This window comes from Pogona vitticeps, chromosome 14, assembly GCF_051106095.1.
Source record: "Pogona vitticeps strain Pit_001003342236 chromosome 14, PviZW2.1, whole genome shotgun sequence".
In the NCBI taxonomy this organism is placed as follows: domain Eukaryota; kingdom Metazoa; phylum Chordata; class Lepidosauria; order Squamata; family Agamidae; genus Pogona; species Pogona vitticeps.
This window is the reverse complement of record NC_135796.1, coordinates 2512447-2525021: the sequence shown is the minus strand read 5'-3', so window position 1 is coordinate 2525021 and position 12575 is coordinate 2512447. Positions and strand designations below refer to the sequence as shown.

Genomic DNA, 12575 nt, shown 5'->3' with positions numbered 1-12575 from the left:
CCTGCCCCAGCTGTGAATAGCAGAGACAAGATTGATGATGATGATGATGATGATGATTCCAGGCACTAGTTCTAAGTATCAGTTGCTGGATGGTAAATCACCACTTAACCTCCATTCCATTGAGTCAGTAGGTCTATTTTGATTAGGAAGTGCCAGATGTTTTCAACCCAGTGTGTTTGCTGTTCAGGCAGCATAGAGTAATTGATATTCAAATTAAAATCACTTTTGCTTGAAAAGAACATTTCCCAAAGCAAAAATGGAGAGTGAGGTTTGAAAATGACTCCAGCAGCAGGAAAACAAAATGTTAAAGGATTGTTTGATCCTTAATTTAAAGGCACTGTGCATAGACTCCTTAATTTAAAATCTAGGGTCCAGCTATATGGAGACAGTTTGTGGGGTCTATAACGAACAGTCTTTCCACTGATAATTTCTATGACCTCTTTTGACCTCTGCTTTTTGTATGTTTTATCTTTAAGTTGGAAACTCAGTAATATGACTCATGCATCTGTACCAAGGGGGTTCGAGAGCTTTTATGGTGTATTGGGTAAAGTAATAAACTTAAGGTTTAGGAGACCAGATTGAAATGACCTCTTGGACATGGGACCCAGAAGTTTAGCTTCCAGGTTCTTGGGCAAAAGAGTGGACTGCTCAATCTATGTTGGTCTGTACCATTGATCTTCTCAAGAATCCTGGTCTGTGAACCCCAGTTCAAGTTTATGTTTCGATTCAGCACATTCCGTCTCCCAGCAAGATCAGGGAAGGTCACCGTTTCTGAAATGGAGAGCGTTGACCTTGCATCTCGTTGAGGTTGAGGTCTTGTTTCTTGCCCCCAAATAGGAGAATCACAAAGCATTTCGACAACATGCACAGCCGCTAGACTGTCAGGGGGCCTGGCTTTGGGAACACAGCGTTACAGATCATAGAACATTATTTAACGGATTTTATTGCTTCGTTTGCTAGATTTTGAAGATGTCACTCAGGAAAACCATCACCCAGCAAAAGCTATGTGGTGGAGGCTAGTGAGATTCTATACAGATGGATAGGTCTTTAAAAAACACACATACACACAAAAAAACATCAGGATGATTATATTCTCGAAGGCTTTCACGGCGGGGATCTGATGATGGTTGTGGGTTTTTTGGGCTGTTTGGCCATGTTCTGAAGAACACAGCCAAACAACCCAAAAAACAAACAAACCTACAACCGCCATCAGGACGATTCCTTTCCCAAAAGCATGTGCCGCTGTTCTCGTGCTCCAGAAGTGAGCTGGGGGCTGTCAGCTCCTTTGCTCCAGTGGAACACAGACTCCGGCAGGTTCTCCTAAGCTGGCTCAGCCCTGGCGGCCAAGGGCGGGCCTGCTGATGGAGGGAGCAGTGCGCCCCTCTGTGTTCCTCTGTGTAAGATTGGCAGCAAGCAGTTAGGAGCATGATGGAAGTCCTATGGGATAGTTGTGGTCTGTGTTAGTGAAAGACGGCCCGCCCTGGTGAAATCCTGCCTGCCTGTTGATCTTTCATAGCAGGGACAGATAGTGTGTGGTCTCTGTGCTGCTGAGCCGCAGGGACCCCCCAGAACCCTCCATCGTGGAGAAAAGCCACCATTCTTTATTTTGAAGGCAATTCCACCCTGATGCCCTCCTTGGTGGACGTGGTGGCGCTGCGGGCTAAACCGCAGAAGACTTTGTGTGCTGCAGGGTCAGAAGACCAAGCAGTCGTAAGATCGAATCCACGCGACGGAGTGAGCGCCCATCGCTTGTCCCAGCTCCCGCCAGCCTAGTGATTCGAAAGCATGCAAATGCAAGTAGATAAATAGGGACCACCTCAGTGGGAAGGTAACAGCGTTCCGTGTCTAAGTCGCACTGGCCATGTGACCACGGAAGATTGTCTTCGGACAAAACACTGGCTCTATGGCTTGGAAACGGGGATGAGCACCGCCCCCTAGAGTCGAACACGACTGGACCAAAACTGTCAAGGGGAACCTTTACCTTTACCTTTACCTGCCCTTCTTTTAGGGCCCTGATCAGCTCCCCCTTACCTCCCCTTTTTAGGTCCCTAATGGATAGCTCGGTGGTTTAGGTCTCTGGGTACAGAGCCAGAGGTTGGGAGCTTGATTCTGTACTGGGAAGGCCACAAGAGCCAGCCTGTGTAGCCTTGGGCAAACTGCACAGTCCCGGGGATCTCCCCGAAGAAGGGAATGGTGAACCAGTTCTGAGGGTTCTGTGCCTAGAAGGAGCTGGCTGGTTAGCCCAGTGGTTTAGACCTCTGGCTGCAGAGCCGGAGATCTGGGGGTTCAATTCCCCCATGGTACCTCCTGGACAGGGGCTGGACTGGATGATCCAGAGGGTCCCCTTTCCAGCTCTGCAGTTCTAAGACGGTTCTAAGATAAATCGACGAAAAAGCCATTTAACACTTGCCAAAGTTGCAAAGTCACGTGATTTTTCCAGAAGGCAGTCAGACCGTCTGGTTCTTTGGTTTGCTTGTTTTCCATGAACCTCCTGAGGAAGGGGACAGGCATACATAAAAGGATGCTTTGGAGGTCAGAGTTAGAATACCTGAACACCCACCTTTTCAGGTGTGTTGTGTTTGAGTCGTTTCGGAGATGCAGTAACAGCCAGCTGGACCTTCTCTTGGAAGGCCGTGGGAAGTCATTTCAGATGTTGGAGCGGGATGACTAACGGATTTGCTTGCTTTCGCAATTTCCCCGCCAGGAAAACAAGCATGCCTAATTCAGAACAACTGCTCTGGTTATCAGATCAGGGACACTAAATTACACTGGCTTTTTATTTAGCCACTAAACGGAGGTCGGAGCAACCGGCTGTTTCTCTGGTACCAGTTGCCAGATCTCCAAGCCCCGGAAGGCACGATATTTCAGAAGAAACAAAATCGAAATGGCACCACCCGGCAGCTTTGTGAGCGATGCTAAAATAATTTCAGGCAGCAAAGGTCTCCTCTGGAGACGTAGTGGATTCATTCGAAAAGCTGGAGGCTGTTTGGCTTTGCCACGTGAGCAAAGGAAGTTCAGCTTATTGCGGGTCCGGATTCGTTTGCGTTCTTCATGGCGATCATCCCATCGGCCGAGTGTCAGAATTTGGTCCTGGGTGCTAAAGGTTTCCAGGATTAGACCCGAGGGTGCGCGACGCTCCTGTAGATTCAGTTTGTTCGCCTGAGCAGAATCTGGCCTGGCTTGACAGTTGCAATATGAGCAATTTTCTAATAGCCCCTGACAAGCCATGAAATCCCATTTATTTGCTGTGAGTGGCCCGTGAAATTTGCCAGCCTGTTCCCTGGTCTTCGGGGCGGGCGGGGGGGGGGGGAAGCTAGATTATCTGTATCTTCCCATTTAATAAGGTAGAGATGTCTGTTGTAGCAGCAATGGTGGCCGGATGATGATTGGCCTCGCCTCGGGGATACCTGGGTTCAGGTAGCGAAGTTCACCGAGTGATCACAAGGCAGCCTCGATGCCGTCGCTCAGTCAGCTAGGTCTCCCTCACAAGGCTGTTGTTAGGATATAAGGGATCTCCCTTTTTCCATTTATTCTGCTTTCAGCTCCTTCGAGAAAGGGTGAAATGCAGATGTAGTACACACAGGTTTCCTGGAAAGTTTTGGACTTAAACCAATAGTGATCTGATTTTGGGGTGTTTATTTAACTATTTAAAAATTTCTTCACTGCAAGTATGTCATGTTGGTTTGAGATGCTAAGTAAGTATATGAAAAGGGAGTGTTTTTTTAAAAAATTGTTCTTCTAAGCTTTGCGTCTACCCTGGACTGCTAGAAAAATGAACAAGTGAGTCCTAGACCAAGTCAAGCCTGAACTTTCTTTGGAGGTCAAAATGTTGAAACTGAGGCTGTCTCGCTTTGAGCATCTCTTGAGAAGTCAGGATTCTCTGGAAAAGACCATCATGGTGGGAGAGTTCAAAAGCAGCAGGAGATGAGGAAGACCCAGCACGAGATGGGCTGGCTCCCTAAAGGAAGCCACGACTTTTGAGTTTGCAAATGCTGAGCAGGGCTGTTGAAAGACAGGGGATTTTGGAGGCGGCTCGTTCATAGAGTCGCCAGAAGTCAGAACTGACTTGATGGCACACAACAGCAACCAAGAGGGGCAGACACAGGGGGGTGGAGGGTGTTTTTTCGTGGGCTTCCCAACACTCTTGGGGGCCCCTGCCCCATCATTTCCTCCAAACTTTAAAAATGTGTTTCAAAGTGCTCTTTGCTCCGAAGGTCCCCTTGTGTCCTCTAAAGGGATGCAGTGGCAATTTCGCCATATTTGGAGATCATTCCCCCCCCCCGACTCGCCTCCCCCCCCCAGCCCCGTGTTTAATTTTAACTGACATGCCAGCCACTGGGTTTCTGAGGGTTGTTATCCTCAAAGCCAGGCTCTGAGAAAAGGCACCTTAAGGAACCTGAAAAGGAGGTGTACCCTCATAACAACGTTTCTTCCCAGGAGAGCAGAAGGGAGGGCCTCAATCCATGGCAGCTGATAGACCCGTCCCTTTTGGGCGAAAGTGTGAAAATCAGACATAATAATAATCTGAGAACCACCGAACTGGAAGGGGACCCTAAGATCATCCAGTCCAGCCCCTCTCTAGGAGGCCCAGTGGGGGACTCGAACTCTGAACCACCTAAACCCCTGGGTTGTCTAGCAGTTTACTTCATGGTCAGTTTCTGTTCTCAAAGGTTCTGAAAGCGGGGGGTGTCTGTCTTTCCCCTGTGCCGTGTCTGTAAGTTTAAAAAATATATATGGAAAGGCTTAGAAATCCAAAAATAGGCATCGTTTTGCAGGTAGAGAATTGACTCCATCGGGGGGATCTTCTTTTCTGTCTTTGATTTCAGCTCTGATAGGCACCCGCCGAGAAGCGGTATGTTTCTTTCTTTTTTTCCTGGGGCTGAGCTGTGAAATGCTGGTCTCGCCTAAGCATCCAGGGTGGGTGGAAAGGCGGCGGGGGGGGGGGGGGGGAAGGCTGCGGATATTAGAAGAAAGGGACAGGTGATCGATCTGCCCCCCCCCTTCCGTCTTCTCTTTTCAAAGCGACTGCTGTGCAGAGCCCGTCGGCTGTCGGTCTCTTCTCTGTTGGAATGCCCTTGGAAACGACGACACCCCTGTTAGAAAGATCCGGGAAATGCAAAGGGGTTGTTATGGGGAGGGGAAGAGAACTAGATGACCTCCTCCACGTTCGTTCTCTAAAAGACGGAGATGGAGGTGGGATAAATTTGGGCATAGCTTCATCCCTTCTCTCTTTTACCTGCTGCTAAAAGGTGGCTACAGCTGGAGGCCTGGGGTTGTTTCTGTCCTGTCTTGCGGGTGACCTTCCCTTCCCCAATGACTTTGTGTGATCACCTGGAAGTTATTTAGCAGAAATATAAAATGACAACACTCCCCACAGGGTCGTTTTTTTGGTCAATTCACCTTTGTTTTAGTTTTTCGGTTAGGCGACACTTAACCCTAGCTTGCCACTGAAGCGACCAACATGAATCTGACGCAACTCCGGGAGGCAGTGGAAGACAGGAGGGCCTGGCGTGCTCTGGTCCATGGAGTCATGAAGAGTCGGACATGACTTAATGACTAAACAACAACAACAAACCCTAGGAAGTTGGGTTTTTTGTTTGTTTGTTTTCCAGAACTATGTGATCCATGCAGATGTGTTTACAAATCTATAGGCAAACGTTTTGGATCCAAGCGGGTGCTGCAGATGAATACTCGTAGGGCCCTTTCGTAGGGTAACCTGTAGTTGTTGGTGGCCTCTTGATTTCTTCCTATCTTGCTGGATGTGACCCCTTACCTGGCACTGATATTCCAGCATCTTGATGCAGTTGCTGTTCTTGGCGAGGAGCAGATGGCTGGGCCTTGTGCCATGTTCGGCATCTAACGTTAATGCAGTGGTTATTTTTTAAAAACAACGTGGTCCTGAATTTTGACCCGCTTTTGTTGAATGGTTTTCTTTCTCTCTGGAGGTCCCAAAAGCCGTGGTGGCCGGTGAAGGACAAGGGCTGGATTGTTCGAGGTTGGCTCTTTTGGCCAAAGGGAGGCAAGGGGGTTAAAATTTCAGATTGTGCTTTTCCTTCTCGGTCTGCTCTGAAGGGGTGGCGTTGGCTCACGAAGCCATAAAGCAGGTGCTGTGCTGGGAGTGTCCCCTTCTCTGGAGCTAAAGTGAGTGGCTACCACAGGTAGGATCTGCCTGAAAAGGGATCTCCAGAGACATATGGGCCATGCTGAGTCTTTTTTTTTCCTGTTTTGTTTTCAGCCCCACATTCATGTTTATTCAGGTTTTGCTAGCCAGGGGCTGGAGCAATGGCCCCTGCTCTCTTTAATGACAGCAAACGTCGGAACTACATATCAAGCCTGGTCTTGTAACCCCCTCTCCACAATTATTCTTCGGGGGGGGGGGGAAGCCACAGACCCCGTTTTTAAGCTCACTGGGTTTCCAGGCAGATTTTTGGGAGCTCCAGTTCAATCTGCTCACAGGAGAAGCCTCCGAAACCACCACTGGCAGGTGCGAAAGGGGGTCGAGACCTTCAACAGGGGAGGGCCTGGTGCCTTCGCTGCTGAGGTAGGGAAGAAATCAACCTAGCCTTTTGGGAAGGGTGAAGGCTGGGTGGAGATGGTTGGGCAACCCTTCTAAAATCCCTTTTGAGGTCCTCGTTAAGCGCTCTACAAAGATGATACTGTTTTTCTAATGTGGTAGGGGTTTGGATTGTCTGGAGGCCTTCTGTGGAGAGAACAGAGTGCCTGTTCCGAGGCCGATATGACCATCAAAAGCCATACCCCTGAGTAATTTTTCCTTGTTTTTTAATGTGGTCCGGTTAAGGGAATGCAAGGAGTAAGGTGAACCACAAACCGAGTCATCCTCTTAGACCTGTGGAGCTGGAAGGGGACCCTCTGGATCACGGAGTCCTCCAGCCCCTCTCATGGAGGCCCCGTGAGGGATTGAACTCCCAACCTCTGTCTCCACAGCCAGAGACCTCAACCCCATAGCTCTCGAGCATGTTTTCTCATCAGATGGTGTGGTTTAAGGTGGGACTTGACAAGAGTTCAGTCGGAGACGAGAGAGCTCCTTATGTGATACGGTGAGTCCAGCAGCCCCCTCAGCATCAATGTGAGCCTCTTTGTTACCCGCTTTTCCAGGACGGGTATTATCACCACATAATAGCAACAGGCTGCCTTTGGGGCTTAGGTAACGGTAATCATTTCTTGGCTGGTCCAAAATGACAAGTCACGCACAAAGTTATTTTCTAAAATAATGACGTTCCTAAGCCAAGCGGTGCCTTAGTCGCCTTGACAGTGTCTTTCTCTGGGGTTAACACGAGGTCATTCCACCTTTGGCTCTCACCTGGATCGTGTGGTGAAGCGCATAAATGAGGCTCAGACACTACGATGCAAGCAGACTGTAGCACTAACACATTGGGGTCCCTCCCCCCCCCAAAAAAAATCAGATTTGTTTCGAGTGAATCCCGTTAACTTTATTTTACATTTTGGTTCTCATTCCACAGAAGCATTCAAATAAACCGTAGGCTGCATCGCATTTCAAGGATGGGTGGGCAGGGTCGGGTGCTGCCGTATCAGATTTGACATCATCGCCTGGGCTCATTTTCATGACACCTCTGACCCTCAAAATATTTGTTAAAAATACAGCAGAACAGGGGACCTCCGGACGTTTCTCCCTATCCCCTGGGCTCTGGGTTTTGGCCGTGAGATGTGACCTTGGGGAGTCCCTCAGGCTCAGCCTGATCTACCTCATAGGTAGATAAACTCAGGAAGAGGGTCCCCATTGAACGCTCTAGAGCAGTTTGCCAACCTGTGGATCATGACCTCCAAGGGGGTCGCGAAGTCGGTGTCGTGGGTCACCTTATATGCATCACACCCCTTGTTAAATAATTTTCTCCCTTCACCTTTTGGAGTGAGATATTAAAATGAGTACGTCTATGTATGTACGAGGAGCAGGCCCTTTGGGGAGAAAAAAGCCTCAAACTTTCTCAGGAGGGGTGACCGTAACAGGTTAAAAATGTATTTTTAGGCCTACATGGTGGGAGTTGTGAGTTACATGGCTGTTATGAAATGGGGTCATGACTCAGAAAAGGTTGGGGGCCACTGTATCTTGAGGAAAAAAAAGGATATAACTGTACTAACGTCTAGACCAAAAAAGTAAGCAGGGTAGCTTATTCTGTTTGGAAGTTCAGCACCCCGGAGAGCTCCTTGCAGCTCACAACGCTAAGGAACAGGATTTCAGATGGCATATAAATGACCTCAGTAAACCTCATACTTCTTTTCTTAATTCTGTTAAAAAGATGTTCTAACACTTGCTTATTTCGGCCAGCCTGTATCTTACAGTGTTTAAATGATTTCGTCTCCCCACTAGGAAGTGGGAGGGAAAGAAACCCCGTCTGCCTTCAAGGAGACTTTCCACCCCGACACCCTCCTCGTGCGTAGGGGGAGTAGAGAATTACTAATAGGGAAATTACCAGCTGTCCTCTATTGTGGGGGCAGGAATGTTTCCAAATAATACATTTTTAGAAGCTTCACCTGCAATTACAGATCTTCATATAAGAACATTTTGGGACTCAGTAAAAAGACTTGTGAAGCTGTAGAGGATTACAGGAGAAAAGAGATCACGGCGTGAGGCATCGGCGGTTCAGGGGCAAAGAGATGGAGCTGGTGAGAAAAGCATCTTTCCCTAGCTTCTGACCCGGTTCAGCTGGATGCAGGAACACAGAAATCACCAATATGTTGCCGTCTCTCCCAAAGAGACTGGCATTCCTTCTTTTAAAATTAGACCTCCCTGTGTAAAGCTGTCAGTCTTTTTCCTGCTCTTGCTTCAGAACTTCTTACCATGGATTTGTTTTCTCCAAGTGATGACCCCAGTTTTAGAGTACAAGAAGAGGTATACAGTGGTGCCCCGCTTAATGATTACCCCGTTTAACGACAAAATCGCTTCACGACGATGTTTTTGCGATCGCTATTGCGATTGCAAAACGATGTTTGAAAGGTCTTTTTTTTGCTTCATGAAACCGATTCTTCGCATTATGATGGTTTTAAAGCAGCTGATCGGGGGGTCGCAAAATGGCCGCCCGCTGTGCAAAATGGCTCCCCACTGTGTTTTAGGACTGATTGCTCGCTTTACCGGCACCAGAAAATGGCCGTCCTATGGAGGATCTTCACTGGACACTGAGGTATTTTGCCCATTGGAACACATTGAGTGTTTTTCAATACATTTCAATGGGCTTTTTATTTTCGCTTGACGAGGATTTCGTTCTACAGCGATTTCGCTGTAGACTCTTTAAAACAGCATCAAGGATGATGTTCGCTGTACCGCATCCCCCTCTCAGACGGCCTTTGGTTGGTAGTACTTACCTATCTGAGCCCTGTAGAACAGTGCATCTCAATCTTGGGTCTCCAGATCTTCTTGGACTACATCTCCCAGATATCCCAGCCAGCGCAGCTAGAGGCAAAGGCTACTGGGAATTGCAGTCCAAGAACCGTCTGTTGCCTAGCAAGTCCGTCTTCACGCGGAAGCAGGAATAGCCACGCTGGTGCCAAATACTGAGGCGATGGGGCCAACCAACAAGACACAAAAGGTGTGCAGAGGAATGTAAAAACACGATGGAAGGAGCGAAGGAGAAGGAAGAAGGCAGGTTGGCGGCCTGCGTGTTGTGTGATAGGAAAGGGATGTGGCAGAAACGTGAGCCCGGGGAGGGGGGGTTGATAAGGAATCAGAAATATGATAAATCTTGCCTTTTCTTCATTTTCTGGGGCACCCCCTCGCTTTCCTTGAACCTTGTTTAACTCCATGTCTTTCAATCTCTTGTGATGGTGGACAGGAGCAGGATGACCCGTGTCCTTTGTTTGCTATCGGTGTTCTGTATTACTGTTTTATTTTGTGTATCTTTGCTTTAGTGAGTCCCCGAGGGCCCTCAAGCATATGCGATACAAAGGGAAAGAGAGTTAACGATTGTTTTGGAAGATCGGCTTATGAATTCCACCGTGGCGGCGAATTCTGACATTGAACCCTCGGAATCGAAAGGCTGGGGGAGATGGAAGATGTTCGGGAGGAGCACTTGAGCATTTTCGACAAGCTCAAGGAGCCGGTCCTGCCCTCATTACACCTGGGAAAGAAGGCTTTTAAGCTGTCAGCTGCATCTCCCGGTCTTGTGGCTCTAATTGCTACCCAGGGGACCAGCCGCCACGCCGACTGGGGCCAAGAACAGGGAGAGACCAGGAGCCGTTCTCTCTTCCTTGGGAAGGCGCAGAGAAACTCAGAATTAGATATAGGAGCCTTATGCTCAGGGAGGGGCCCTTCTCTCTCCCAGATATCCAAACTCTGCCATGACAGTGCCAGCCCCACCCTAACCTGTACATAGGGAACCACCGATAAAGAATATGCTTTACAGAATAAAGATTTTCCCCCCAATTGATATGCCTGATTCTGGTTAGAGATTTGTGGCTACAATTTTTTGGAGGTCACTCATTCATAGGACTGTCGTAAGTCGGAGGCAACTTAACAGCACGTCACAACGATGACAGCTGCCATTTTGATATGCAAAGAAGGAGCCGAGCATGGAGCAGAATGGACTGGCGTGGAATACCATATGAGGGAGCTGTTCTTCTTGACTGCTGAATCCCTCCGGCTGCACGTCCCTTCCAAATTGGTTCTCCTCCTGCACTGCCTTCTGGAGGATTTGTCAACGAACTGCATTTTAACCAAGGGGGCACGTCTTCTAGGTTCCCATAGTAATAATGTGCAGCGGGGTAGGTCGCTGTTTTAGCTTGTTGTTGCAGCAAAAATAACAAAGGGGCTGGTGCCATCTGAAAGTCTTTGAGGGTTTCTTTGGCAAGAGCTTTTGTGGACTGCTGTGTACATTGGCATTTGGCAAAGTGCGACAGGGCTCCCCACAGCAACAGCAATTGTTCCCCAGGAGTCCAGAAAAAGGAGTCCAGGAGTCCACCTAGAAAAACCAACTTCTGTAGCATCTGTAAATGATGAGAAAAATGAACTCATTTTCTTTTTTTTTTTGTTTGTTTGTTTTTTGGTATCTTGCACGATTGGGGGTCTTGCAGAATTCCTGTTCTGCTCGTTCAGCGGTAAAAAGAGGCATCAGGTCTCCTTGGCTCACCCAGTGGTGACACTTGACCACCTGCGGGTGTGTGTGTGTGTGTGTCTGTGTCGCCTTGAGTTCACGGGAAGCGAGGTGGGAGGCAACGTAAAGCGAATAACAAAGAATTAAATCATTAGCTGTGCTGTGACCCCCCCGATAGGTTACTAACTTTGTTTTTATTTTGTTTATTTTACGCACTTAACATTTGTCTTACAGCCCATAATAAGCTCGAAGGAAGAAGAGGGCTAGTGGGTTGACGGCAAAGGCTACGTGACTTCAGTTTGACCAGAGCAGCAAATAGGGTCTGGGTTTTCATCCAAACTTTAGGAGAAGGGCCTAGTGTCCTGCATCTGTTTCGGAGAGAGGATTCTGCCCTTTGAGGCGGTTTCCATAAAGTTCAGGTCGAAACAAGCAGCGTCTTCAACCTCCGCCCCCAGCAGGGAATGGGTGCCATCCGCCTCCTCTTTGGACTTGCTTCACGGAGAGCACAGACGCCTCCCTTTCGCCCAGGAGCAGAGCTGTGCCCTCCCTGCGGCACCCCCACGCGCTCTTCACGGATCCCCTGTTGACCTTGGATGTGCTTGTTTTTCCCCCACCCCGCATCCCACTTGCAGGCCTGCCGGGATTTCCTGGAGTTAGCCGAGACCCACAGCCGGAAATGGCAGCGGGCGCTCCAGCATGAACGCGAGCAACGGATCCGCCTCGAGGAGACCATTGAGCAGCTAGCTAAGCAGCACAACAGCTTGGAGCGGGCCTGCCGAGGCGCCCCGTCTCACTCCTCGAGCACCACCATCCACGCGTCCAAAGGTGAGGATCCCCGGGACCCGCCCGCCAGCTCCTCCGCTCCTTTTCTCCTTGCGGAGCTGTTACGCTGCCTTGTGTTGTGGGCTGGGTCCTTCTCTGCTGTCCATCACGTTTGTGTGTGTGTGTGTGTTGTGTTTTGCGCAGGGTGTGTGTCTACTGTATCTGGTTGTGCCATTGCACCCACGGATGAGACTTCTGGTTTGGTGCAGATGTTGCAATCGCTTGCGCAGGCTTCAGGTTGCACCAGAGTCGCCGTGCAGTAGGATCGGGGCCAAGGAATTAATTCCATCACCTCCAGAGGTCAAGCAATGCCGTTAAGAGGCCGACAATGGAACCAGTCACAGCCAGGCGCTCTAGAGGCACCCCCAAATTTCAGGGGCTAGGGTTTCAGTGGGTGCCGTTTGCCTTTCAAAAAGATGTGCTGCTGGGGTGCCCTTGTGTTGGTCGTTGTTTGCTACTTTCAGGAGCGGTGGCCGAAGCCCTGTTGTGGGGAACTGTGCCACCGGTTTCCCCTAGAGATGGGGGGCTTTGCATCTGTATACCAGTCCTCCTGCCTCTTGCTGGAGTGGCCGGGCGAACAGGGAGGCAGGGCTGTGGCCGCCAGGCTACGGCCATGATTGAGGCATGGAAGGTGACACTGGCCACACAGCCAGTGGTCCAGCGGGTTCTGCGACTGGGAATTAATCGGGC

General features: G+C 49.3%; 1 protein-coding gene across 3 annotated transcripts in view; it reads left to right on the top strand.

The window, feature by feature from the left end:
* OSBP2 (oxysterol binding protein 2) overlaps window positions 1–12575 on the top strand; it is a 145958-nt gene that overhangs the window by 112167 nt on the left and 21216 nt on the right. For all 3 annotated transcript variants that reach the window (XM_072983583.2, XM_078381572.1, XM_078381571.1), the window contains one exon: window positions 11696–11888. In XM_072983583.2, coding sequence (XP_072839684.2) covers window positions 11696–11888 — 193 coding nt within the window. The remainder of the gene's footprint in view (window positions 1–11695; window positions 11889–12575) is intronic.